General features: G+C 38.3%; 1 protein-coding gene across 1 annotated transcript; it reads left to right on the top strand.

The window, feature by feature from the left end:
• The first annotated feature begins 34 nt into the window (after positions 1–34).
• LOC121387387 lies at positions 35–27,915 on the top strand. The gene is made up of 16 exons (XM_041518489.1): positions 35–194; positions 4,168–4,416; positions 8,266–8,375; positions 10,286–10,375; positions 11,147–11,252; positions 11,714–11,830; positions 13,059–13,185; positions 13,603–13,674; positions 14,288–14,420; positions 15,731–15,895; positions 17,725–17,924; positions 18,652–18,781; positions 21,056–21,203; positions 21,881–22,230; positions 24,836–24,988; positions 26,132–27,915. The coding sequence occupies exons 2-16, from the start codon at positions 4,203–4,205 to the stop codon at positions 27,314–27,316; spliced, it is 3,300 nt and encodes a 1,099-aa protein (XP_041374423.1). The 5' UTR covers positions 35–194; positions 4,168–4,202; the 3' UTR covers positions 27,317–27,915.

Raw genomic sequence — 27,915 nt, 5'->3', positions numbered from 1 at the left:
AAATTATTCACACTCGCACTCTAAATTGAATACATTACATTGAAGTCGTTAGAGAAAATGGAGGGAGGTACCAGCTACATAATCATAATGTTTACTTCCGGAAGATGTACATGTGCTTTGAAACAAAGTTTGACGACGACATTTGAATCTAACAGTAACACATATCAGCCGGCATGTCTTAAAACGTTTATCAAGTGAGCATATTTAGTTCTGGAAATTAAGTTTTGTCCAACGCAGATTCAACAAAACATACTCTAGCTCAAGTATTAATTATCTGGCCCTGTCGGTGTCCAGTTTTAAATAATTAAACTCTGCATCAAAACTGTTAAACACTGTTAAAAGAGCTATCTCATAGTTACAGCTTATAGTTATAATTACAGTTGTATTACACTATAATTATGTTTTCATAAGCCATTCATTCACATTATTAATTACAATTCCTTTGCTTAACACTGGCGTAGAAAGCATCTTAGCATGCTTTCCAGACGGTTCGTCCACTGGACAATTCGTCCACAAACAATTCGTCCACTCACCTCGGACAATTCGTCCACTCGACTGCATTTTTTTCAAACATATTAATAGTTATTTCTTTGACATTGTAATCGTTTCTTAACATTATTTTGTGGTATACTATAACCAAAAAAGTAAAATAGAGTTAGAATTCAACATTACTATCCAGTTTTTATTAACTGTTTGTATTCATTATCATGCGGATGATTCGTCCACTCGCTCGTACACGATGTGGTAAATAGGTAATGCAAGCCTCCGTGTTGGAAGACTTTATTACCCCCCGCCCCCCTCCCGTCATGTTCTCCTTCAATGGTGTAAATTCTATCCACGTTATCCCCATATCCTATATGCCTAATAACCTCGAAATAAAATTAAAACTTGTTGTCTTCTATTCCAATTTAATTAAATGTACATTAAAAAACAATTCAACAAAACAACAAATGTCATTCAAAAGTTAACATATTTGACAGTAGTAGAAATGCACAAGCGAATGTTTTTTGTCAATTAAATCAGTGTAGAATCGATGAATGGCATTTCGTCGTTGTTAACTGCACAAATCACTGTAGGAGATTATCCATTCAAATATCACTGGAAGAGAAACGTCCAACAGTCAGCCGACTAATGAATGGATAATCAATTCTTTGGCAGTAATTTCGTCATTGGTGTAGCGTCTCCAAATGGCAAAGAATTCTCCCTGCCGGGTCCTATGCTTCAGCCGTTGCATCCGTCCATACACCCCTGAGCAAGCTGTAACCTCACCGTGGTTCAGGGATGTAACATTCTCTTTGAGAATGGCCAATACAGCACAAATTGAAATTTTGAGTAAGTCAGTATCTATCTGTGATATTTTATTTTTGCACAATTCTTTACAGTGTTTTTATTTAAATACATTGCATTACCATAGTTTGACACCCAATAGCTGATGTATTTTTCGTGCTGGGGTGTCATTAAACATTCATTCATTATTTCATTCATTCATTCATTCATTCATTCATTCATTCATTCATTCATTCCGTCCATACAGGTTGTTAGCGGTGCAGCTTTGAAATAAGGCGTGTTGTTTTAGACGCTACTGGATCCAACTTGGTGAAACAAGCTTAAGCAGTAATGATCCTGCATTGCTAATTACTTCACGATATCACAATAGAGTACACCTGTACACTTAATTGGTAAAGCAAACAGAAACCAAACAAGTTGAAAGGGAAGGGCTAAAGATTATCTTTACTGGGCATATTGTACTAAAAACATCCTACGACATGTAGCGTGAAAGGCGTACATTATAGAAACAAACAATAACCGAATAAATAGAAACACCAAAGAATTATGTCTGCAGAGCATTGTTACAAAAACATCTACCAAGCGTAATCTAATGCAATATCATTTATTTTCACCTTTGTAAATTTATGACAGCAAAAAAAATACGGGGTAAAATATATCTAATACCGGGTAATTTATTTAGCCCCCATGTACATGTACACATTATTTAGGCCGTGGGCGAAATGTACTAGGGAAATAAAAACCCAGTGGACGAATCATCCGGAACTGATTTTGTGTAGCGGACGAATCGTCTCGAGTTCCTCAGTGGATGAATTTTCAGTGGACGAATTGGCTGCATCCCCTTAGCATGTGCCCCCACTTTTTTGATCCAATAGCAACAGGGATGGGCCCAGACTCAATCGCTACATTCGAATGATTTAACACACATACACTTTATATGGTGTTGTCGTGACATTAAAGTCTCAGATTCTATAAGTTTTATAAGCACCAGGCCAGGGATCCCAATCCTGACACTTATAGTTTTTTATATTTGTTTCTGGGGATACCTATCATATTTGACTGGAAATTGGTCTATGTCTTTGAATAAGCCCCCTTCCTTTATGACAGCATTTAAAAATTAGGCCTTTATTAGTAAATAATTCTCCCCCCACCCTTTCCATAGACAGGACAGTATATACCACAACCTTTAATGTACCCTTCGTAGGTAAGTGATTTAGGAGGGATGGGGACTCTAGTCCATGGAGAATGATCGATCTTATAACTCATGACACCTGATGTGAATGTATTTTATATGAGAATGGTCATTTACACATCATCCCACCGACAAGGATCACCATTCACCAGGTAACACATGCAAAACCTGTGGTTTCTGTAACACATCTATTTACAGGAGTGGCACAATGTTAAAAATAGTGGTACGGCTCGTGGTTGCTAGACTCGCCTTTCAAATTACTTGCAGGGACATTTTCACAGATATAACAAATATAACCCACACACACAAAAGTGGTATGGCCGTGACTGTACCGTCTGCGCTGCCCCTGATATAGTATAACCCACACATGCGAAAAACTGCCAGTCTGCGGGTGCTGGTGAGGGCTTCTGGTGTGTTACATTGTTAATGTTAACATTGGGCTAAACAATAGCCTAGTGTTAACCTAACCCAGGCACGAGAATCGGCCCAGTGTTTATTTCTGAAATCCCAGCTTTGATCAACATAACTTGTTAATGCTAAGTAATACAAATACCGTATTCTCATTGGTTAATGAACAGATTGACAATTATAGCATATAGCTGTTGAGAGAGTGTACAGCAAGTAATTAACTTACACACCCGTTCAGGAGTTGGTCACTGGCGATATTGGAGGCTAAACCTGAGGTGGATGTGCCTGAACCTTGTAGATATGGGCACGTTAATAGAGTTCCCGTTCCATTAACTTACACACATCTATGCTGTATGAAGGCGTGAACATATCATTCATTCATTTCAACCTATTTTCGTGCTTGTATCCATTTAAGGTTCAAGCACACTGTCCTGCGCACACACCTCTGCTATATGGGTTGTCTGTCCAGGACAGTGGGTTAGTTGTTAGTGGTTAGTGAGGGAGAAGAGAGTGTAGTGGTCTTACAAGTTACTCCTACCCACTGAGTCGTTAAAACTCGCTCTGGGTGCGAGCCGGTATCAGGATATGAACCTGTACCTACCAGCCTTATGTCCAATGCCTTAACCACGACACCACCAAGGCTGATGAAGGCATGGACAGTACAGTTTTGGTGGTTATACAAAAATTATCTGATTCTTGATTGATTGAATAGCTGTGAGAGTCCCCCCCCCCCCCCCCCCACACACACACACACAAACAGACGTCATGTATAACTTGTGCCAAGTATTGTGTTGTTAATTGCTGTTGTAAGTCTTTTCAGCATTAATTTTGGTTGTAAATAAACAGCAGTGGTAAGTAATTGTAACATAGGAGGTAAAGCATAATTGTATGTATGTTTGTAATAATTAGATACCAGAAATATATATATTTCATTTAATAATTCAATTAAACAACAAATGGAACACTGTAATAGATGAAGTGCTGAACGTTTTTTATTTTCTTCCTGGTTCATTTAAGTATTATTAGTTTATTTCTTTTAGCAAAACTGGCGCCTTGTCTGGGAATAAACCCATGCTAAGCGCATAATCTGGTCAAATAGGGTAATTTATAAAATAATAAAAAAATATGGTACTTTATTTATTTGCAAATTAAAGGTTATTGTAAAGACACTCGAGCTAATAAATATAAATTTATCGGTAATAGTGGTACAGAGTTTTCAAAGTATGTGTTGTACATCTTTGAATTATCCACACCTTTTCCATGTATTATGTTATTTTCAGTCTGAGAAGAAGAACTGCATCCATGTGAGAAGATTATGAACTTACCGGAAGTGTTTTTTCCAGCCTATGTTTGTCCACACGACAAAGCACGTGAGATTTTTGTCGATTGCGGAAAGCACATCCACGTTGACATTGCTGACGCCGAAGAACAGAAGTTTAAAACACAGACTCTTCATCCTGGTTCTAAGAAAAATCTGCGATTGTCAGCAACAACTCCTACTCTTCCTCTCGCACCAGCAACTCATCTTTGTTAGTAGACTAAAGAATTTAGTAACGTTTGTTCAATGTTAACATTGGACTATACAATAGCCTAGTAATGTACATTATCTATAGTCCTTCCCATCAATCTATAAAAAAACCTGTTTTTTGTAAATAATTTCAGTTTTGTTTGACGTAAGAAGAAAAGTAAAAGTGTTTTGGAAATAACAAAAATGTACTATTTTTGTATGCAATTTACAAATCAATTGACTCAGAAATAAATAACTTGTAGTAAATTCCATAGTATAGTGAGATGGACTATTAGTTGTACCTTCCCAGAAGAAAGTGTGGCACTGAAAATTCTCAGTTTCTATACTAACAACTCCCAATAATAATGATGAATATATATATATTTAATTATGTCTGTTATAGTAAATTAATTTAACAGTGATGTACTGCATCATTCAATGGCCTGAAAAATAACCCAAGTATGATTTACTCACGCTAATTTTCCCAATCTCATCAGACATGGGACCCTGGGAAATATCTTGGATAAATCCCTGTTCTGTCTCCTCTCTGTCTGTCTCTCCATCTTTGGCTATCTGTCTGTCTATATCTTTTTCTCCATCTCAGGGTCTCTGTCTCTCCATCTCAGGGTCTCTGTCTCTTCATCTCCGGGTCTGTCTCTTCATCTCAGGTTCTCTGTCTCTCCATCTCAGGGTCTCTGTCTCTTCAACTCAGTGTCTCTGTCTCTTCAACTCAGGGTATCTTCATCTCAGGGTATCTGGCTCTTCATCTCAGGGTATCTGGCTCTCCATCTCAGGGTCTCTGTCTCTTCATCTCAGGATCTCTGTCTCTCCATCTCAGGGTCCCTGTCTCTCCATATCAGGGTCTCTGTCTCTCCATCTCAGGGTCTCTGTCTCTTGGTCTCAGGCTATCTGTCTCTTCATCTCATGGTCTCCATCTCAGGCTCTCCTCTCTGTCTCAGGCTATCTGTCTCTTCATCTCAGGCTCTCTGTCTCTTGGTCTCAGGGTCTCTGTCTCTCTATCTCTCTATCTCATGGTCTCTGTCTCTCCATCTCAGGATATCTGTCTCTCCATCTCAGGGTCTTGGTCTCAGGCTATCTGTCTCCCCATCTCAGGGTCTCTGTCTCTTCATCTCAGGGTCTCTGTCTCTTCATCTCAGGGTCTCTGTCTCTCAATCTCAATCTCATGGTCTCGGTCTCTCCATCTCAGGGTCTCGGTCTGTCTCTCCATCTCAGGGTCTCTGTCTCTCCATCACAGTGTCTCTGTCTCTTCATCTCAGTGTCTCTGTCTGTTGGTCTCGGGGTCTCTGTCTCACTATCTCAGGGTCTCTGTCTCTTGGTCTCAGGCTATCTGTCTCTTCGTCTCAGGGTCTTTATCTCTCCATCTCAGGTTCTCTGTCTCTCCATCTTAGGGTCTCTGTCTCTCCATCTCAGGCTCTCCTATCTTTCTCTGTCTCTTTATCTCAGGGTCTCTGTCTCTCTATCTCAGGGTCTCTGTCTCTCCATCTTAGGGTCTTTGTCTCTCCATCTTAGGGTCTCTGTCTCTCTATCTCAGGGTTTCTGTTTCTCCATCTCAGGGTCTGTCTTTGTCTCTCCATCTCAGAGTCTCTGTCTTTCCATTTCAGGGTCTCTGTCTCTCCATCTCAGGCTCTCCTATCTGTCTCTGTTTCTTCATTTCAGGGTCTCTGTCTCTCCATCTCAGGCTCTCCTATCTGTCTCTGTTTCTTCATTTCAGGGTCTCTGTCTCTCCATCTCAGGGTCTCTGTCTCTTGGTCACAGGCTATCTGTCTCTTGGTCTCAGGCTATCTGTCTCTTCATCTCATGGTCCCCATCTCTCTGTCTCTCCATCTCAGGCTCTCCTCTCTGTCTCAGGCTATCTGTCTTTTCATCTCAGGTTCTCTGTCTCTCCATCTCAGGGTCTCTGTCTCTTCATCTCAGGGTCTCTGTCTTTCCATCTCAGGCTCTCTGTCTCTCCACCTCAGGTTCTCTGTCTCTCCATCTTAGGGTCTCTGTCTCTCCATCTCAGGCTCTCCTATCTTTCTCTGTCTCTTTATCTCAGGGTCTCTGTCTCTCTATCTCAGGGTCTCTGTCTCCATCTTAGGGTCTTTGTCTCTCCATCTTAGGGTCTCTGTCTCTCTATCTCAGGGTTTCTGTTTCTCCATCTCAGGGTCTGTCTTTGTCTCTCCATCTCAGAGTCTCTGTCTTTCCATTTCAGGGTCTCTGTCTCTCCATCTCAGGCTCTCCTATCTGTCTCTGTTTCTTCATTTCAGGGTCTCTGTCTCTCCATCTCAGGCTCTCCTATCTGTCTCTGTTTCTTCATTTCAGGGTCTCTGTCTCTCCATCTCAGGCTCTCCTATCTTTCTCTGTCTCTTTATCTCAGGGTCTCTGTCTCTCTATCTCAGGGTCTCTGTCTCCATCTTAGGGTCTTTGTCTCTCCATCTTAGGGTCTCTGTCTCTCTATCTCAGGGTTTCTGTTTCTCCATCTCAGGGTCTGTCTTTGTCTCTCCATCTCAGAGTCTCTGTCTTTCCATTTCAGGGTCTCTGTCTCTCCATCTCAGGCTCTCCTATCTGTCTCTGTTTCTTCATTTCAGGGTCTCTGTCTCTCCATCTCAGGCTCTCCTATCTGTCTCTGTTTCTTCATTTCAGGGTCTCTGTCTCTCCATCTCAGGCTCTCCTATCTGTCTCTGTTTCTTCATTTCAGGGTCTCTGTCTCTCCATCTCAGGCTCTCTGTCTCTTGGTCACAGGCTATCTGTCTCTTGGTCTCAGGCTATCTGTCTCTTCATCTCATGGTCCCCATCTCTCTGTCTCTCCATCTCAGGCTCTCCTCTCTGTCTCAGGCTATCTGTCTTTTCATCTCAGGTTCTCTGTCTCTCCATCTCAGGGTCTCTGTCTCTTCATCTCAGGGTCTCTGTCTTTCCATCTCAGGCTCTCTGTCTCTCCATCTCAGGCTCTCCTATCTCTCTCTGTCTCTTTATCTCAGGGTCTCTGTCTCTCTATCTCAGGGTCTCTGTTTCTCCATCTCAGGGTCTCTGTCTGTCTCTCCATCTTAGGGTCTTTGTCTTTCCATCTTAGGGTCTCTGTCTCTCCATCTCAGGCTCTCCTATCTCTCTCTGCCTCTTTATCTCAGGGTCTCTGTGTCTCTATCTCAGGGTATCTGTCTCTCCATCCCAGGGTCTCTGTCTCTCCATCTCAGGGTCTTTGTCTCTTGGTCTCATGCTATCTGTCTCTCCATCTCAGGGTCTCTGTCTCTCCATATCAGGGTCTCGGTTTCTGTTTCTCCATCTCAGGGTCTCTGTCTCCATTTCAGGGTCTCTGTCTGTCCATCTCAGGCTCTCCTATCTGCCTCTGTTTCTTCATCTCAGGGTCTCTGTCTCTCCATCTCAGGGTCTCTGTCTCTTGGTCTCAGGCTATCTGTCTCTTCATCTCAGGGTCTCTGTCTCTTGGTCTCAGGCTATCTGTCTCTCGATGTCAGGGTCTCTGTCTCTCCATCTCAGGGTCTCTGTCTCTTCTTCTCAGGGTCTCTGTCTCTCCATCTCAGGGTCTTTATCTCTCCATCTCAGGTTCTCTGTCTCTCCATCTCAGGGTCTCTGTCTCTCCATCTCAGGGTCTCTGTCTCTCCATCTCAAGTTCTCTGTCTCTCTATCTCAGGGTCGCTGTCCGTCTGTCTCTCCATTTCAGGCTGTCCGTCTGTCTATCTCTGTCTGTGTCTCTCTCTCTCTCTCTCTCTCTCTCTCTCTCTCTCTCTCTCTCTCTCTCTCTCTCTCTCTCTCTCTCTCTCTCTCTCATTCTCATTGTTTAAGATGTGTTGAGGAGCGTTCAGACAAACATTCCATTCTTTGGCATACCTGTAATAGAACATTTTTGTATTTTCAGATGTCTATCCATTTGTGGACAGAGTATCAGGCAAGCTGCTTCAGAAAAGGTCATCAGCTCGGGACTTTGTTTCCCAATTTCCTCACCTGAAGTATCGCATTTCTAAAGAGGTAGGCCTACCATAATTAAAAATTGTGTTCAAGCTAGTTTTGTCTCCTCAACCTAGGGCTAGCTCTGGCACTTGCCAAATTCGCCAGTTGCAAATTTTAAAAACAGCTAGTGAATTTTATTTCAATTTGTCAAAATAATCTTTATGTAAATGGTTGATATTTTGTTTAAAAAATAACTGTTTCTGCAATTTTTTATGTTTAATAGAGAATTTGGTGGACATTTTCTTCTTACCCAGAGCAAGCCCTGCCAGTCTGTTACATCATGTATCTGTCACTTGTACAATACAGTGCCTTGATACAATATACAGGCTGAAAGTAATTTTTGTCTTGTCTTAAAGTCAGCAAAACAGGGCTAACTCTGGCACTCGCCAAAGTCGCCATTTGCTAATTTCAAAAATAATTGGGAATTGTTTTTTTATTTTTTTGAGAAATAATTTCAAGTGTTAATTGATATTTTGTTTACAATAATTGCATAAATCCATTTATTTTGTAAGTTTAATAGATATTTTGTTTACAATAATTGCAGAAATCCATTTATTTTGTAAGTTTAATAGATAATGTGGGGAAATGTTTTGCTCACCCAGAGCTAGCCCTACAAAATTTAGGTGTTATCTTTTTCATTGACTTTTAGTGCATCCATTTGTATTTTAGCCATATGTTATATTTTCCCATCTAGCTCCATTTCTCACAAACTATAAGTCCTACATTAATGAAATGGGTCATACTTTTAAATTGAATTTTTAAAATTTCATAAATTGTATTAATGAATATAAAAAAAAAAAAAATTCAGTTTTGTGGTAGATGAGACATCATTAAATTAAAAAGATGTTTTGAGAATTTTTTTTAAATTTCTATTCTAATAACATATGTTTGTTCTGTCAAGGTTCTAGATTATGGTAGCCCCATTCCCATGGCTAGTGATATTCAGTGTTGGGCTAGTAAATAGCTGTTATTGCCATGTCTGACGGCTAGTGGAAAAAAGTTGGTAAATGCTGCATTTAAGTCTATTTGGTAAATATGAATATCCTGCCCCCACCTTCACCCCCACCCCTAATCTTAGTGTTTTTAATCTAAATCTTCCTCTTTAGGTAACATATCAGATTATTACTATCAGTAAAATTGTATTCAGTAAAATAGGGCTAGTGAATTTTTAATTGTGGCTAGTAAATTAAAAAAATCATTGATCCCATGGCTAGTGGATTTTATAAATCACTGATCCCATGGCTAGTGGATTTTATAAATCATTGATCCCATGGCTAGTGGATTTTATAAATCACTGATCCCATGGCTAGTGGATTTTATAAATCACTGATCCCATGGCTAGTGGATTTTATAAATCACTGATCCCATGGCTAGTGGATTTTATAAATCACTGATCCCATGGCTAGTGGATTTTATAAATCACTGATCCCATGGCTAGTGGATTTTATAAATCATTGATCCCATGGCTAGTGGATTTTATAAATCATTGATCCCATGGCTAGTGGATTTTATAAATCACTGATCCCATGGCTAGTGGATTTTATAAATCATTGATCCCATGGCTAGTGGATTTTATAAATCACTGATCCCATGGCTAGTGGATTTTATAAATCACTGATCCCATGGCTAGTGGATTTTGTAAACATTCTAGAAACCCTGGGCCACATTCCACAAAGCGATCTTAGCTCTAAGATCACCTTAAGTGCATAGCTACCTTATGCTTTAATGTGATCTTAGTGCTAAGATCGCTTCATGGAATGGGGCCCTGGTTCTGTTCATGCAAAGACAGACTGTACACGAAGGCCTAGTAATTGTCTAAACAATGTTGTGGCATATTGGTAAATACTTTGCTCTTCTGCTTTCAAAATTACTTTTTTGTTTTATCATGAACACCAATCACTTTAGTGAAATTGTGCTTTTTGTTGCAGAAAACAAAACGAAAACAACAGAAAAATACTGCCTGGTTTTCAGCAGCACTCAATGCATACAAAGAATTTCGAAATGATCCATTTGTTCCTGTAAGTGAATGTAAATTCATCTTAGTGAACAAAGTTGCTATTCTGGGTTTTTTTTACATTTACTTTCTAGAGATATCTTAGTTATCTTAGTGCTACGAAATCGTAAAACTGTTGTAGGCTATGTCACTGCAGCACACTTGATGTTTTAGTAGGACGTAACATTTTAATTTGAATTTGTTTTTAACCATATGGGTAATATTTCATTTTATTATATAACATTTAGTGAAATATCTTAAAATATCAGTGAAATAAAAGTGTTATCAGTCACTCAGTGATGATAACACATTTTAGAGTGATAATTTCACTATTTCACTCTAAAATGTGTTATCGTCACTGTAGAAAGTGTTATCTTCACTGTAAGAAAGCCGCAACTATTTTGCTGCTGGCATTTTAAAAATAAGTTAAATTGCCAAAAGTTATATAATAAATAGAAAATTTTATGTATATCGTGAAGTTTGCAGTCATATCACACTCGTTGTGACTCGTGAGATATGATTGCAAACTTCACTCGATTAGAAAAACATGAAATATCCTCTATTTCTTTCATCCTAACACTGCATATAATATAAACATATGACAGGTGTCATCTAAAGACTACATTTTACAATTATCAAATGTTTGACATCCAGTAGCTGATGATTAATTAATCAGTGTGCTCTAGCAGTGTCATTAAACAAAACAAACTATAACGTTTTTAACTTTAAATATATTCTTCTCTACCTTGTTTTGATATCTGTGAAAGAAGTAATGTGTAAGTGTTTTATTTTTCAGAGTGTAAATGCTGCCTATACCGGTGGGTGTTTGGCTTGTGCTGGTTATTCAAAAAATGACGAAATCCATCTCGTTCATGCCACAGGCCAGGATTTTGATATTCTGAGTATCCTTGTAATAATCAGAGTGGAAATGTCACTCTTAAAATCTGTGTGGTCCTTAACCATATGTCTGACGCCATATAACCGTAAATAAAATGTGTTGAGTGCGTCGTCGTTAAATAATTTTTTTATAATTTTTTTTGCACCAGAAGAACCTGGGCCAAATTTCACAAAACATCGTAAACCTAGTTTTGCACGTAAATAAAAATCTACAACTAAACCGCCATTCTTATAATTATTATATTACAACAAATATAGTTAGAAATACACATATTTAATTTCCTTTCGTCCTTAAAATGCTCAGTTTTCCATAATGATGTAATTTTCTTCATTAAATAGATGCCAAATACTTGTAAATATATGTCTGGTATAACTGCTATTTGCAGACGTAAACTTACAATGTTTTTTGAATTGACCCCCTGGTATATATTGTTTATTACTACATAATTATCCTTAGCAACTGCAGGACTGGTTTCGGTGACCCCTAACACATCAACTGACCTCTTGGAACAAACCGCTGTCATTGATCAGAATGTTGACTCTCAGATTTTTGAAGTCGTCTCTTCCAGGACAGGACAAAGTGGTGAGATAAAAAAAGGTTGAGAATGTAGGCACAACTTGCAAAGTCTGATTTTTCTCTAAAGTTAAAGTTTTTGTTTTGTTTAATGACACCACTAGAGCACATTGATATATTAATTGTTGGATGTCAAACATTTGGTCATTTTGACATTTAGTCTTTGAGAGAAAATCCGCTACATTTTGCCATTAGTAGCAAGGGATCCTTTTATATGCACCGTCCCACAGACAGGATAGCACATACCACAGCCCTTGATATGCCAGTTGTGGTGCACTGGCTGGAACGAGACATAGCCCAATGTGCCCACTGACGGGGATCAATCCTAGACTGACCGTATATCATGCAAGCGCTGTACCCCCTGGTTTTTTTGTACTAAATGCAGGTGTTTAAGCATTTTTAATGTATATAGTTACATGTGTGTAAGACTAAAACAAGCTTTGTAAATTTCGTACTGGCCTCGGTGGCGTCGTGGTTAGGCCATCGGTCTACAGGCTGGTAGGTACTGAGTTCGGATCCCAGTCGAGGCATGGGATTTTTAATCCAGATACTGACTCCAAAACCTAAGTGAGTGCTCTGCAAGGCTCATTGCGTAGGTGTAAAGCACTTGCACCGACCAGTGATCCATAACTGGTTCAACAAAGGCAATGGTTTGTGCTATCCTGCCTGTGGGAAGCGCAAATAAAAGATCCCTTGCTGCTAATCGGAAGAGTAGCCCATGAAGTGGTGACACTGGGTTTCCTCTCAAAATCTGTGTGGTCCTTAACCATATGTCTGACGCCATATAACTGTAAATAAAATGTGTTGAGTGCGTCGTTAAATAAAACATTTCTTTCTTTTTGTAAATTTCGTTTACAATATCCCAGCATATTTTAAAATATAGCCTATTTGTGTCTGATGCATTGGTGAAAAAATAGCACTATAGTCCATCCCACAGGGATCACCTTTTTTCATACTATGGAATTTACTACAAGTTATTTATTTCTGAGCCGGTTGTTTTCTAAGTTGCACACAAATATAGTATATATTTTTTTTGTTATTTCTAAAAACACTTTTCGTCTTACGTCAAACCAAACAGAAATTATTCATAAAAAACATTTTGTTGAAGGATGGGGAGGGCTATAGATGATAAGTATGGTATGTTATGTTATGTTTTCAGCACGATAAATATTTGAATGAATTTGCTTCTCAGTAGTCCTATATGTTATCATTTATACATATAATTTATTGTTTTCAGAATTCTGTGCTGTTAGAAAGGAATTTGGATATGAATTGTTTGAATTGCAACGGAGTCACATGGTGAAAATTGTCTCCCTTGACCAGAGGACCTTTACAGATGAAAGATTAACATCATTAGCTCTCAGGTAAAGAGACATAACTGGGTACACACTATAGTCCTTCTCATCCTCCTATACAAATGTTTTTTGTTTTTTGGTAAATAATTTCAGCTTGGTTTGACGTAAGAAGAAAAGTAAAAGTGTTTTGGAAAAAAAAAAAAAAAACAACTATTTTTGTGTGCAATTTAAAAATTAATCAACTCAGAAATAAATAACTTTGAGCAAATTCCATAGTGTGAAAAATGGAGTTCCCTGTGGGAAGGGCTATAGGTGTGGTGGGAAGAAAAACTAGTGAAAATAAAAAATGCTTAGAAGTTGAAATTACAAAAAAACCACCTTTTTTTCAATTGTGTTTTATATCTAAGTGAGCAATAGAGATTTTGCGCTATGGTGCTTGTTGAATTATTTCCTGAATATTATTATTGTTATTTTATTAAACTTCAGTCCGTATATTAGCGGAGAAGTTCTTGTGGCCACAGAAAATGGATCTCTTCACCTCATCTCACCTGGAGAAAGGTAAGAATATTTTCAAACTGCATCATTTTATTTCTAGACAAATTCTATTGTTGCTTGAATCTGGATAACATTTATTCGTATTAGCATTACTACCAAATGGGTATATATGGTTGAAAACGGTGAAAAGGTTTCAGGCCAGCTAATTTTCCCTGAATTTCTCTGTCGTTTTGGCCTGAATTTTAGGATTTGCCTCAGCACTAGGAGGGCAGTCGGTAGAACACTTACCTGAGGTGCTATGTTTGTAGGATCAAACCCCCTCAGTTGACTCATTCTCTGATTAGGGTTTCTGCTGTCCCAATCAGTCCTAGACTGGTATGGCCATGGTATGTGCTGTTCAGTCTGTGGGAAAGTGCATAGAAAAGATTCCTTGCTACTAATGGAAAAATACAACAGGTTTCCTGTGATACTGTGTGTCAGAATTATCAAATGTTTGACACTCAGTAGCCGGTGATGTGTTCTAGTAGTGTCATTAAATAAAACAAGTTTCATTTTTATTCAATGCTGTTTTATTTTTATGGTTGGTGGGTGTTTAAAAAGAATTGGAATCTCTCCCAGTTTTACTTCTCCAGTAGAAAAGAAATATTACAGTGATTTTCATTTCTCTTATTCATAGTGCGAAGACTGTAAAGGAGAATTGGCTTCCTCGTTTTGAGTGTTTCGAGCCCTGGCGTCAGTGTTACTTTGCAGCTCATCCGAGACAGTTTGTCACAGCAGACCGGACAGTGGTTAAACTGTTCGATTCTCGAGTAAGAAAATTTATTTATTTTAAAACTGCGATGTTTAGAGGTGGGATTTAGCTCAGTCGCTTGAGGTGCTTGCATCACAGGTTCAAACCACCTCGGTGGATCCATTCAACTGATTGGGGGTTTTCTTGTTCCAACCAGTGCACCACAACTGGTCAAAGGCTTGGGTATGTGCTTTCCTGTCAGTGGGGAAGTGCATATAAAAGATTCCTTGCTTCATTAGAAAAATGAAGCAGGTTTCCTCTGATGGCTGTGTGTCAGAATTACCAAATGTGTGACATCCAATAACCGAAGATTAATTAATCAATGTGCTCTAGAGGTGTTGTTAAACAAAACAAACTTTTAGATTTCCAATATTTAAGCGTTTGGAACATATCCAAATTAATTTTCTTCCTATGAAGTATGGACAATTTAACAAAAATAATAAAATATAGAGTTATCCCCCTTGTTTAACCATCTAATCTATAAAATCTTTTTTTAATTTCTGATACTTCCTGAGCTACTCTCGGCCTACTAATATCCAAACCTACTTGTAGCTCTTAATCCTTTCCATTAGATTGACCATTCCAAATTGTGCCGTACTTCCTTCATCAAGAACGCGCACCCTTTCTCTTTGGACTTAATCCTATGGGACATTCCAAATTCCATAGCACCAAAACACCTCACCCCCTGCTACCGACTACAGTCTGGCTGCTGGTGATCCCTTGCACCTGCCAGCGCAGGAGGTCTCTCCTCCACCCTCCCCCAACCTTTTCCTGTCTTGGACAGAGAAACCGGCCACGGCCGGTACTTGTGCCCAAGATAGGCGTGCGTTACAACAGTTTGCTCTGAATGTGCACGTTAATCCCCAGTTCCAGTTCCACTGATACTTCAGGAAGGGGACACATTTGTTAGTTTTTACTGTGTTAGGTATTGTTTTCTTACAAACTATCAAGTAGAGACAATGCAACATGATCCAAGAATAGCTGATTGCATAGCAACTGATGAATTGTAATGTTTGTTTTGTCACAGTATTGGTTATTCTCATGGATATTCTCATACAAGGAACTTTGTCATGTGGCTTCACCTTAAATTGTAACAAAAGTGTTTTTGGAACATCTATCCTTTTCTTATATATGGAGGCAAACTGAAGTTGATGAAAAATACATTTTTTAAAGCTAGGATGAAGTAAAATTGATGGCAGTGTATTATTTCCACATTCCATATCAACAATTACTACATTTTACTTGTAATAACCATTGATTAGGTAATGTGCTGATAGGATAATTAAATAGACATTCCCTTTCTTTAATTCACTAATTTTCTTAACACAGACGAAGTTCGAGGAACGGGTGGATTTATTTGCTCTGCCAAACAAGTTGTTACGACAATCCGAAAGAGTGATGGTTGCTAAGCAACAGACTTCCTGCGCATTCCATCATATTGTCGCCACAGACGCCTCCATGTTCATTATCGACCAGCGATTCCCTGGACATCCAGTGAGTATGTGGTCTCACACCACAGTTATGCCATTCTATGTTCCACAGTTTGTAATTTATCCTCTTTCTTTATGGGGACAGGGCTGATGAAGAGTTATCTGCCCCTGTTTGGGATAAGAGGAACATTAATTAACCTGCTATTTGTTGAACTGACAAGACATACATGTACACAAGTGTACAAAATAGCTGTATGTTTTGTTATAATGTAGCGGGTTACATTGACTGTTGTGTGTCTTTAGTTTGATATTTTCTCCGTCTTCTCTTGTTTTTGTTGCTTTAGTGTCAATTCATTGGAGTAGAATGTAGATCATTCATTAACCCTTTCCAGATCACATCAGCCATAGATGGCCCATGCATTTTTCATACGATTTATATGGAAAGCTTTTTTTCACAAGAGTTTTATCCCTTTGCATGGAGTTATATCCCGTCACAAATGTTTTTTTTTTCTTTTTCAAATTTTTTATTAGCAATATTTGGTGATCAGTTAAAATGTAGTACCATCTACTCTTTAACTTTTTATACTAAAAGGCAAAAGTTATTGTGACACACAAAAGACAAAGATAATTGATGATAAGTTTTTAAAGCCGTGAATGAAACGTTATAACATGGAAAGAGAAATGTCCGAAGGTATGGAAACGTGGTGCCCAAAATACAGATGCCCAAAATAGTCACGACCAAATTAGGTACAAACCTGCTGACCTCAAAATATTTGACCTCAAAACCACACTGAAATGTTACGTTGAATTAGATTAAAATAACTTGAAATACATTTCTGAATATTCACAACTCTACAGGAGCTGTTAATGACAGTAATGCACTAAAACAATCTTCCTACACTTAGAAAAGACAGAAGTCCCCATTGTGCCGAAATCAGTGAGATCTAAAGCCCTGAATATAACAGACTACATGTCACCATATTGACAATAAAACATTTTAATTAGAGAGTCTAAAATGATATTTATGAACACAGGTCAGGTAATTTTTAAACATGCTCACATACCACTAAGCATTCGAGCATGTCTGACCTGGGGCCGATGTGAATACAGTCCTACATTGGCTCGCCGTGTTTTTGCTAAACTATTTTGACTGGTTCCCAAAGTGGTCTTTCGGTTTAATATGTAGAATAAAAACCAGTCAAATAAAAACCAGTCAAAGAAGTGTTAGTGATAAACAGCTGTTTGAACTTCAGGTGCCAGAGTCACTGTGTGTGCAGTAATTTATGCCGCGGGTGGGGCTAGACAGTGGTAAAAAAATTTTTTTATGGGGGTGGTGTCGAGGCCTGCTTCTGCAGAAAATATATTGGGGGGGGGGGATAAGAAAATCTTGCTTGAGCAGGAGGGCTGTTTGATCCACGTAATCCTCCCTCTGAAAACTCTTGGTATCATTTTTGTATTGCAGTGTACTTTTTCACACAGCTCTTTATGTTGTTTTTACATAATTATACAATTTTTATTTGTAATGTAAATAATAATCATATTCATACAGGGCTGCAGAAAGTACTCACCCGCTCGCCAAATGTGAGTAAACATTCTGATGGGACGAGTTAAAAAATGCAACTACCATTCCGACAGCCTTTTTAATTTCAATTCTTAATGTTTTGTCACTAGTAGAAATTTTGGCGGGTTAGTAAATTTTAGTTGGTTCTGGTCCAGTGTGCTAATGAAATATTTTCAGTTTGTGCACCCATGTCATACATTTACCATACTTAGCTGATGTATGTTTTTGTGCTGGGATGTCTTTAAACATTCATTCATTCATTCATTCATTCATTCATTCTCAGTCTAGCCTAAAATTTGGTAATGATATTAACAGTGGGGTTTTTGTTTCAGCTTTCCCACTGGTCGTTCTCTCAGAAGGCTGCCCCTCAATACATCTCTTCCTGTGACATCTCGGTGAGTGACGACATCCACACCAACATCATCATCGTCGGAACACAGCATCCACCGGAGACGTACTGCTTTCAGATCCAGTTTGGTGGGTTATCTCCCTTGCAGACCACTACCCAGCCTTGGAGGCTCTCCAGAATAAGGTAAAAAAAATAAATAAAAAAAAATTCAATTTTAAGTGATTGACTTTTTATGATTCAATCATTTCTGAAAACAAGTTTGCATGAGGTTTGAATTGTTTTGGACATAAAAGTATACTGAGGTATCTTAAAAAAAATATTTCTTCATTTCAATAAGTTCATTCAATAAGCTCTCCATGGTGAAGAAATCAATGTGCTCTAGTGGTGTCTTTAAACAGAACAAACTTTAACTTTTAACTTTAATTTTATCTTATACACCAAATAGCTGTAATTTAAAATGTGTTGAGGTGTCTTCAGACATAAAGAATCCTTCATATGTGTCCATGTGGGACAGTGCTATTCTACCCGAGGGTACATAATTATGTACCTGAGGGTGGAATAGCGCTAAAAGTATAAACCGAAAATGATAGTATAATTTCATTATGACAGCAGGTTTCCTTGTTTTTATGAAATATAAAAAGTATTCCCTGCGTTATTTTGCCGTTTACGTGACGTCACCCAATGTTAATATCAGCTCAAACAACAGAAGTCACATGGTCATGCAAGACCGATTTATTCCGCATGGGCTGACGTCATGGAATATGCCTGTCTTGCATGATTAATATCACAATGTGCTCTAGTGGTGTTGTTCAACAAAACAAATAGATTTGTTTTTGCTCTGCCATTGTTTTTTTACATGCTTGTTATAATTAGCTGTGTCAAATTTCTCCGTTTGCTACTGTTGTTTCAGTGATTTCAGTAAGTTTGAGAAGGTGACTACCTGTGCAGACATGATGTTGTTACAGCAGAGGTTCAAAACGTCGCTCGCCGGTGTGGCCGTCTGTTCTGGACAGACACAGCATTCCTTCCATGCATTTCAGGTATAAACACATTACTGCGAAAGAACATTATACTATCTATATTTTATCCAGCAACCACTGTTTCTATTGTGAGATTACGATGACGGATAACGCAAAGTCATAAACGTATAGTAGCAGGGTGTGACTTTTGATATCACTCATGTGACGTCGCATGCACAGCTACATATACAGGTAGTACTAAACCAAATAACTTCCGGCTGGGTCAAAGTTCGAGGTGCACCCAACTTTTGATAGAGAAGTGAACACCACAAGTCCTGTGATTGGTTATAAATGTGAGTGTGTTGGTTGTAAAAAAATTTAGTTTCATCTGGGCTAAAAAAGTATGCAATTTTATTTCATCTAGTACCACTGTGTCAAGTAGCCTTGTGCTTGGAACATGTATGGGGTACCTGTAAAAAAAAGTACTCAAATTTTGTGCGGAACTAGGGTAGTCATAGAAGCTACCCGTTGTCTCAGAAATTAGCAGCTTGACACCCACTTTTTTTGTGATTCACTTTAAGGGTGAGGGGTGGTAGTATTTATATCCGTGGCGTCTATGTCGATTGATACGTTGCAGGTAGGAGTTTTAGCCACATATGTTACTATTGTCGTCTATGGGATTTGATTTGGTAGTATACACCCTATAGAATTGCTCTTTTGACCCACTAGGTCATCATACAACATAGCTAAAATAACAGAAATAATAGCTTTTCCCCTTAAATTTTATGGTCTACAGCATAAAGATAATAACTAGTTAATGATTTGGGATATCAGCTTTTTCCTGTTCGGGCTGAATGAAAAATGTTCATTTCTACCTTCACAGGATAAAGCCGATATCCTGCGTCGTTAACTAGTTATTCACTATTTACTTCTAAAAAACACACACTCTGTCTTTCTGAAAATGATGAAACTGTTAATGCATGAATGAATGAATGTTTAAAGGGATAGACCCTAGTTTCAGCCCATGAAAACACACACTAAGTTTAGTTAATCTACAAACCTGTAACACGTTTGGATAGAGTTTCATTTGAGTGAAACATTAGTCTGTGACTTTGAAATAGTGAAATACCCTCTGAAAATAGATTAAAACTCGACTCCATAACTGTTACTTCTCAGATGCACATGCGTTTTTTAAAATCTGAGAAATGCCTTTTGTTATATTAAAATCACCAGCATGACCAAAAACACTCCGAATGTGCAGAAATGGATAATCTAAACAATAAAAGCGAAGTAAAGTATGATTTCAGTTATCAAAAACAGCTCTAATGGTCAAAACTATGCCTTAGTGTTTAAAAACTAGGGTATGTTTCTTTAACAAACACCTCAGCTGTTGAGTTTGAATCGCTGGTAAATGTAGACATGAATCGATGACCAAATCAACATAAAAGTTATAAGGATAGATTAAAACACAACGTAAAGAGCTGTGCAAAAATATTTCTAAAATTAACAACTCGTAAAACATTTCAAAATAATTTCACAGGTGGTACCGAAATGATTCTATCACATGTTACCTAACATATATATCTTTCTTGTCAGTCCACGATGATATAATTACATTTCTGTTACATTGATTACAATTTAATGTCATCCCATTGGTCCAGACCTAGCAATGTAAGTTTATTCATTTCTCGATGAATGTGAAAATAACGTTGTCAGGGAACTTCGTATCTGATGACGGCACTTTATTGTTTAAGAATAAAACAACAATTCAAAATAAAATATGAACTTTTAGTGTTATTATTAGTTATGTCTTACCGAGTTTGCGCATTATTTTGTGTGTAAGAAACGTAAAATAAATAACAATTCAAAATAAACTAAAATGTGACAAACTTTTAGTGTTATAAATCCATTAGTAAGTATGTTTGAAATTTAAACCTAGAACTATTGTCTTCGTCGATTCACACACAGTTTGCGCATTATTTTTGTGTGTGTGGACATACCCCCAGATGAACGTAAAATAAATAACAGATAATCATAATATACACCACTAAATGTATGTGGTGCAAAACTGTCAGTGATTACAGAATTGTATATTTGTACGAAACGGTCACCAAATGTAACTAACTTTTAAAAGTCCAAGAGACAATTCACGATATTCACGGGCACCAAATTGAATACCACCGGGCTTGAATTTGAGTTAGACTTTTAAAAGTTTTGAGGAATCTATAGTGTGGACAGTGAAAATGGTTGATCTTGTTTTAAAAGTTTTGTAGGAATGAAGCTAAACACTACAAGCCGAGTCCGTCTGCCTTTTAAAAGTTGACAAGACTCTGAGTGCGGGGAATTCACGGGCAGTCGACAGGAATCCTCGCCGGTGCGGCCATCAATCGGGCGGGCGTCTGGCTCCAGAGAGACTGCAGACTTTTAAAGTTTGTGGATCACTGTTCTGCTAACCCAGACCTTTACGACGTGGTCCGGTTCAACTGTGGATTCATGATCATAGGTGGGTTCATTTTCTGCTACTTCATATTTCTGTTGAATTCACGATTTCTCTCACCAAATGATGTTTCCATGTGTATGTATCAAGAATGTGTCATATTTATGGGCACCAAATCTTTGATCAGTCTTTTTAGACCCGATTTTTGGTCTAGACTTTTAACTATTTTTTATTTGGAGTGAATCACGATATTCACGAAAATGTAACTTCGATCTTGACTTTTAAAAGTTTTGTAGGAATGAAGCTATATTTAATATTTGGAACTTGTAAACTCACGATATTCACGGTCACCAAATGTAACTTCGAGTCTTGACTTTTAAAAGTTTTGTAGGAATGAAGCTGTAACTTCGAGTATTTAATATTTGGAATGTATATTTAATATTTGGAATTGTAAACTCACGATATTCACGGTCACCAAATGAGACTTCGAGTCTTGACTTTTAAAAGTTTTGTAGGAATGAAGCTATATTTAATATTTGGAATGTGTGAATTCACGATATTCACGGGCACCAAATGAGACTTTGAGTCTAGACTTTTAAAAGTTTTGTAGGAATGAAGCTATATTTAATATTTGGAATGTGTGAATTCACGATATTCACGGGCACCAAATGAGACTTTGAGTCTAGACTTTTAAAAGTTTTGTAAGAATAAGGCTACATTTAGAATTTTTCTCATTTCTGTAGATTTGCTTGCTGAACATCTGACTCACGTGCTGTGTCCCCTCTGTACACCCGAGTCGGACAACAACACGCAGGGCAGTCCACCGATCACAACAGAAACTCTTGTGTGCGATAATTGCGGCCACTCGCGGAGAAAGATGGACCCTGTGTATCACGGCCAGTGTAGTCCAGACAGAGAGTCCCTGGAAGGAGAGGGCGTCTGTGAGAACTGTGGTGAGGTGTTACGGTCACCCAAGACTTCTCCCGACAAACAGAACAGTCGGGACAGAGAGTTTATGGAAGGCATCGACAGATGTGAGAATTGCGGACATTCACTGAAGATGGCTGATGTTCTGTATGGAATTCGAGCAAAGGTAAATATCAAACGGTGCACCTAATGCTTTTATCAGACTTGTTGTCACGTTTTGTTACACAGTGTTCGACAAATGTTTGAGAAAGTCACTAGGCCTTGCAGAAGCTTTGGCTTGTGCCCCATGTAACATAATTGTACAGTTGATAATTTCAACTAGTCCAGACCTAAGATTCACTAGCTGGACTGAGTACTTGTAGATTTGTCAAACCCTGCATGGTTACATTATGATGAAATGTTTGGCACAAGTTATTAACATTTGTTTAAATTATAAAAAAATCTTCTGGACACTCATTTTATCTGCAGGTTGGTGGGTTAGCCATTTTTGTGCTATATTTCCTCCTTTGCATTTACCATAGTTTGACACCCAATAGCCGATGTATTTTTCTTGCTGGAGTGTCGTTAGACATTCATTCATTCATTCATTCATTCATGCATTTCCTCCTCTAACAATGGACCGGTCCAAACATCTCAACATCCAGGCCTACTGCGTTTAGCCAGCCATTTTACACTAAATATTTGCAAATTATTTTGTCTGGTTCTTGAAGGGATCATTTGATTTATTGTGTAGCATAAAATTCAGTCTAGCAATGCATTAGTGACCAAGGGCTAGCTTAACTGAACTTAACCCTGGGGTTGCCTAGAATCTTCTATTGAATCCTAGGGGCGGGACTTATCCTAGTTGTAAAGCACTCGCTTGATGCACTTTCGGTCTGGGATCGATCCCCGTCAGTGGGCCAATTAGGCTATTTCTTTTTCCAGCCAGAACACTATGACTGGTATATCAAAGGCCCTGGTATGTGCTATCCTGTCTGTGGGATGGTGCATATAAAATATCCCTTGCTACTAATGGAAAAATATAGTGGGTTTCCTCTCTAAGACTGTGTGGAAATTACGAAATGTTTTGACATCTAATAAATCAATGTGCTCTAGTGGTATCATTAAACAAAATAAACTTTCACTTTCTATTGCATGCTAAATATTCTGCTTCAAGTCATGTGATCACCTTTTCCTGCCTTCTCCTTACAGTAAAAAAAGAGAGTAGCAGTCAGATTAAAAATTATTCCCTTATGAACCATAAACAGTAAACAAACTATTTGTGTTTTTTATCATTATAAAATATTGCTGAACTTGTAAGCACCATCTGAAATAGAAGTTATTTTTATTTTTATCACAGGAGTAATTATGATGGAAACTTGTAAGGAATTCTTGAAATAGAAGTTATTTCCCTTATGTAACAAATAGCAATGTAAGCTTAATAAAAAAAAAAGCACATTTCTTGTTTTTTTTGGCAAAATATGATTTATATATCATAGAATGAAATCTGCAATCATATCAAACAAGTTGTGCTTGTGCGATGAGTGTGATATGAAATCACAGATTTCATAACCCCTGTAATTAAGAAAACGTTCACGGAAAAAACAACCAGTGGGGAAAAAATTCTAATATAGTCCACACCAAAAACATTGCTGATTGCTGTGGACAACTGCAGGGGTTGATTTGATGAGATGAGATGTAAAGAATTTTTTGTAATATTTTCTGTTATATACTCGACAAGAAAAGAATTGTGAATATTAATTTAGGTTTCTTTCGTTTATTAAAAATCATTCCACTTTTAATCCTATTATATTTTGTGTGTATTAAAATTATCAATGCCTTGTTCACATTTTAGACACATGTTTATAATGGTCTGTTTACCCAATTAATTGAAGTGTCTTGTGATATCATAATTTATCAGCATGAGTTGATAAAAGTATGAAATCCGAGGCTTGCCGACACGGACATCTTGGATCTTGTAGCAGTGCGGGTTTGTAACGATGGGGGCATTAATTTTATCATCCATTATCATTCTTTTCATTTGCAACAATTGTAAACAATATCAGTAATGTGGGTTGAATGTCACTATATTTGGCAGCGGTAGACTCGTTAACTAGCAGAACAACAGTGGCGTGATGTCACTAATGATAGGTTTAGCGCTAAAAGATACACAGTGACGTAACAAAAAGAAGCGATATCTCCTAGGAAAATATTGCAGGAGATATCGCCAATTATAGTGCCAGCGATATCTCCTACAAACGTCTTTAATGGATAATAAAAAAAAACATTTGCTTCTATTTTTTGTTCATTACCGGTATATAAAAAGTGACATTGTAACTCTTGTGCTAATGTTTCACCAATTTAAGTTTTGGATCAAACAAAAGGAATTTGTGTTTTCAAATTTTTAATTTTTTTTACCATGCTCATCCCCACCCCAACTAATTTTTTAATAAGTTTAGTTTTTGATAAATAGGAGATAACCCTCCTACCTTTTGGATTTACCGACATAGATGAATGGTTTTACCGCCACAAATACAGTTTTAGTGGAAATTGCATTGGCAAATAAAAAATTGAGGATATTTTCATATTGTTTAAATAACATATTTATTTTAATGAGTGAAAATTATCAAGTTGATATTTTCATGATTGGCATTATTTAAATGGGACATTTGAAACTGTAAAACCATTGCATGTTTTTGCTGAATTAAAATACAATTTGCCATTTAAGGACTGTAATAGTGGGCTGTGAATAAGGTACATTTATAATTTTAAATGAATGACTGACATTTCAGGACTGTATAGTGGGCGGAGACAGTGTCAGTCTTGACCTGTTCAACAGACAGGTCCCACATCTTGACCAGGTCCCACAGTCCAGTCCCAACACTCAGATCCTGACAAAATTGTGGCGGGGAGAGACGGACATCTTGGATCTTTTAGCAGCGCGGGTTTGTAACTTATGTCTAAGAAAAATAAATAATATTTAAAGTAAAGTTTTTGAGCACATAGCTGCAGAGTAAAATGTCCTTTTCTGGTTTTATGATTTTTTTTTTATTGATATTTGTTTTTATTGTGTTTAAAAAAACCCCAAAACTCCCTAAATAACAATGCTTCAAGTAAAACACCTCTTTTAAAGTACCGGCCTCGGCGGCGTCGTGGTAGGCCATCGGTCTACAGGCTGGTAGGTACTGGGTTCGGATCCCAGTCGAGGCATGGGATTTTTAATCCAGATACCGACTCCAAACCCTGAGTGAGTGCTCCGCAAAGGCTCAATGGGTAGGTGTAAACCACTTGCCCATGTAGTGGCGACAGCGGGTTTCCTCTTAAAATCTGTATGGTCCTTAACCATATGTCTGACGCCATATAATCGTAAATAAAATGTGTTGAGTGCGTCGTTAAAAAAAATATTTCTTTCTTTCTTTCTCTTTTAAAGCACTCATCCAGATTAACTTTGGTGTAAAAAGTTAAAATTTGTTTTATTTAATGACACTACTAGAGCATATAGATTAATTAATAAGACATTTGGAAAGAAAGAAAGAAATGTTTTATTTAACGACGAGAGGAAACCCGCTGTCGCCACTACATGGCTACTCTTCTGATTAGCAGCAAGGGATCTTTTATTTGTGCTTCCCACAGGCAGGATAGCACAAACCATGGCCTTTGTTGAACCAGTTATGGATCACTGGTCAGTACAAGTGGTTTACACCTACCCATTGAGCCTTGCGGAGCACTCACTCAGGGTTTGGAGTCGGTATCTGGATTAAAAATCCCATGCCTCGACTGGGATCTGAACCCAGTACCTACCAGCCTGTAGACCGATGGCCTATCACGACGCTACCGAGGCTGGTCTAAGACATTTGGATGTCAGACAATTGGTAATTTAACACACACAGAAAATCTGCTACCCGTACCTTTTTATATGCACAATAACAAATGTATCATATGCATGGTAGTTTGATAAAAATACAATGGACTAGGATTTGGGGGGTGGGGGAGGGTCACAGGGATATAAAAACTGGCACTTATTTCTCTTAATTTATAGACCTTATATATTATTTTGATGTGTGATAAAATTAACCTTTTTTTAACAGGAAGAAGAAAGAAAGAAAAAGAAAGAAGAAACAAGGAAAAAACGTAAAGCAGAAAAGAAAGGAGATGAGAAAAAAAGCAAAGAAGTCAATATCAAGGGAGATGACTCCGATATGGAATCTACTGAGAATTCTGACAAAGGGGTGATAAATCAGTCCGAAAGTGATCCTTTTGATGAGGAGGATGCCAATGCTCAGGGTGTTGGGGAACAGAGTACGTCTGCACCATTTGTGCATGAAGATAAAGAAGAAACAGAAATAGAGATGTCTCTTAATGTTGAATCTCTAAAATCTCACAAATTGACGTCTGCTCTCTCCAGCAAGCCGTCTGCTGAATCAAAGCGCGTCCTGGAGAGTAGAGAAAGTGTTTTAGGATTTTATGCGATTCCTTCCAAACCTACAGGGTCGACATCAACTACCTTGACACCAGTAACACCATCTACCTCAGCATCACCTATGCATAAAACAAGTAAAAAAGACCGTCACTTAACCAGACTGAAGGAAAGTGAATTATCAGTCGACACTGTGGAGAGTCGCTTGTTGGGATTGCGGGTTGCCTTGATGGACATTGAACACAAGCACACATCTGTTGATGCAACAAAGACAACAAAACAAAGTAACTCATTTAAATCACCAGATGTAACAAAAACCAAACACACATCTGCTGATACAGCAAATACAACACAGGACAAATACACATTTAAATCTTCAGAGTTAACAAAAACCAAACAATTATCCATTGATGCAACAAAGACAACAAAAGAAAAAGACTCATTTAAATCAGCAGATGCAGCAAAACCAAAACACACATCTCCTGATACAGCCAGCACAAGTCGCGACAATCACGTGTTTAAATCACCAGACTCCAGACGTGACTCGAAAACAAAACGGAGAAGACATTCCTCCTCCTCTAGTGACAGGTCGGTACGTTCCAACTCTTCCCACGTGGGGTTCCTTGGGACGCCGCCGAGACTGAAAAAAAAAGACAGTCTCTTGGACTTGGTGTTACCAGACGATGACGATGAAAGTCTGGAGTTGTTTACCCAGTTCGATACTCACAGCTTCATCGCTAGTACCCTGCCGAGAGTCTCATCACCCGGTTTTAGTTCACCCACCAACCTGACTAAAGGCTTCCAAAAAAGAGTGCCGCTTACAAAATCAAGAAAGAAACACATCACTGGGTTCTAAGAGATTAGTAGTAGTAGGGATTGTTAGACACCGAGGGGTGGGACGTAGCCCAGTGGTTATAGTGCTCGCCTGATATTCAGTTGATGTAGGATTGATCCCAGTGGGCTATTTCCTGTTTCAGCAAGAGCACCAAAGCTGCAGTGTATGCCGGGTAATCATCCACCATGTGGGGTCATACACTCGGGAGACACACTCGTAATCGCATCCGTGAAGTGGGTGAAACTGTGTATATGGCCTTACACCTACCCATTGAGCCTAGCCGCGCACTCACTCTGGGTTGGAGCCGGTACAGGCATGAAAAATCACCCATTGCGTCAAGAACCCAGTACCTACCAGCCTCATTCCTCTGTGAAATGTTATTTCGTGGATGGGAGTATACTGTAAAATAGCTTCCCACCCGCCCCATGTAATCAGTTGTAGAAGAGGCGCGAGTCTAGACTTAGAAAAGACACACAGTAACAGATGGAATTTTGTATCTGGTCATGTGAATCTGAAGTAAAAAAAACATTTAAAAGTTTGTTTTCGTTTAACTACACCACTAGAGCACATTTATTTATTAATCATCGGCTATTGGATGTCAAACATTTGGTCATTCTGAT

The sequence above is a fragment of the Gigantopelta aegis genome, chromosome 2, assembly GCF_016097555.1.
Source record: "Gigantopelta aegis isolate Gae_Host chromosome 2, Gae_host_genome, whole genome shotgun sequence".
NCBI lineage: Eukaryota > Metazoa > Mollusca > Gastropoda > Neomphalida > Peltospiridae > Gigantopelta > Gigantopelta aegis.
The sequence above is the reverse complement of the archived record's forward strand: the minus strand, read 5'-3'. Positions and strand labels throughout refer to the sequence as shown.

Excerpts from the sequence above, each read along its gene's own strand:
- LOC121387387 (XM_041518489.1), top strand. The coding sequence starts at position 4,203 with ATGAACTTACCGGAAGTGTTTTTTCCAGCCTATGTTTGTCCACACGAC. Across the intron at positions 14,421-15,730 it reads TTAAACTGTTCGATTCTCGA|ACGAAGTTCGAGGAACGGGT; the intron begins GTAAGAAAATTT and ends TTCTTAACACAG. Across the intron at positions 17,925-18,651 it reads TGGAGGCTCTCCAGAATAAG|TGATTTCAGTAAGTTTGAGA; the intron begins GTAAAAAAAATA and ends CTGTTGTTTCAG.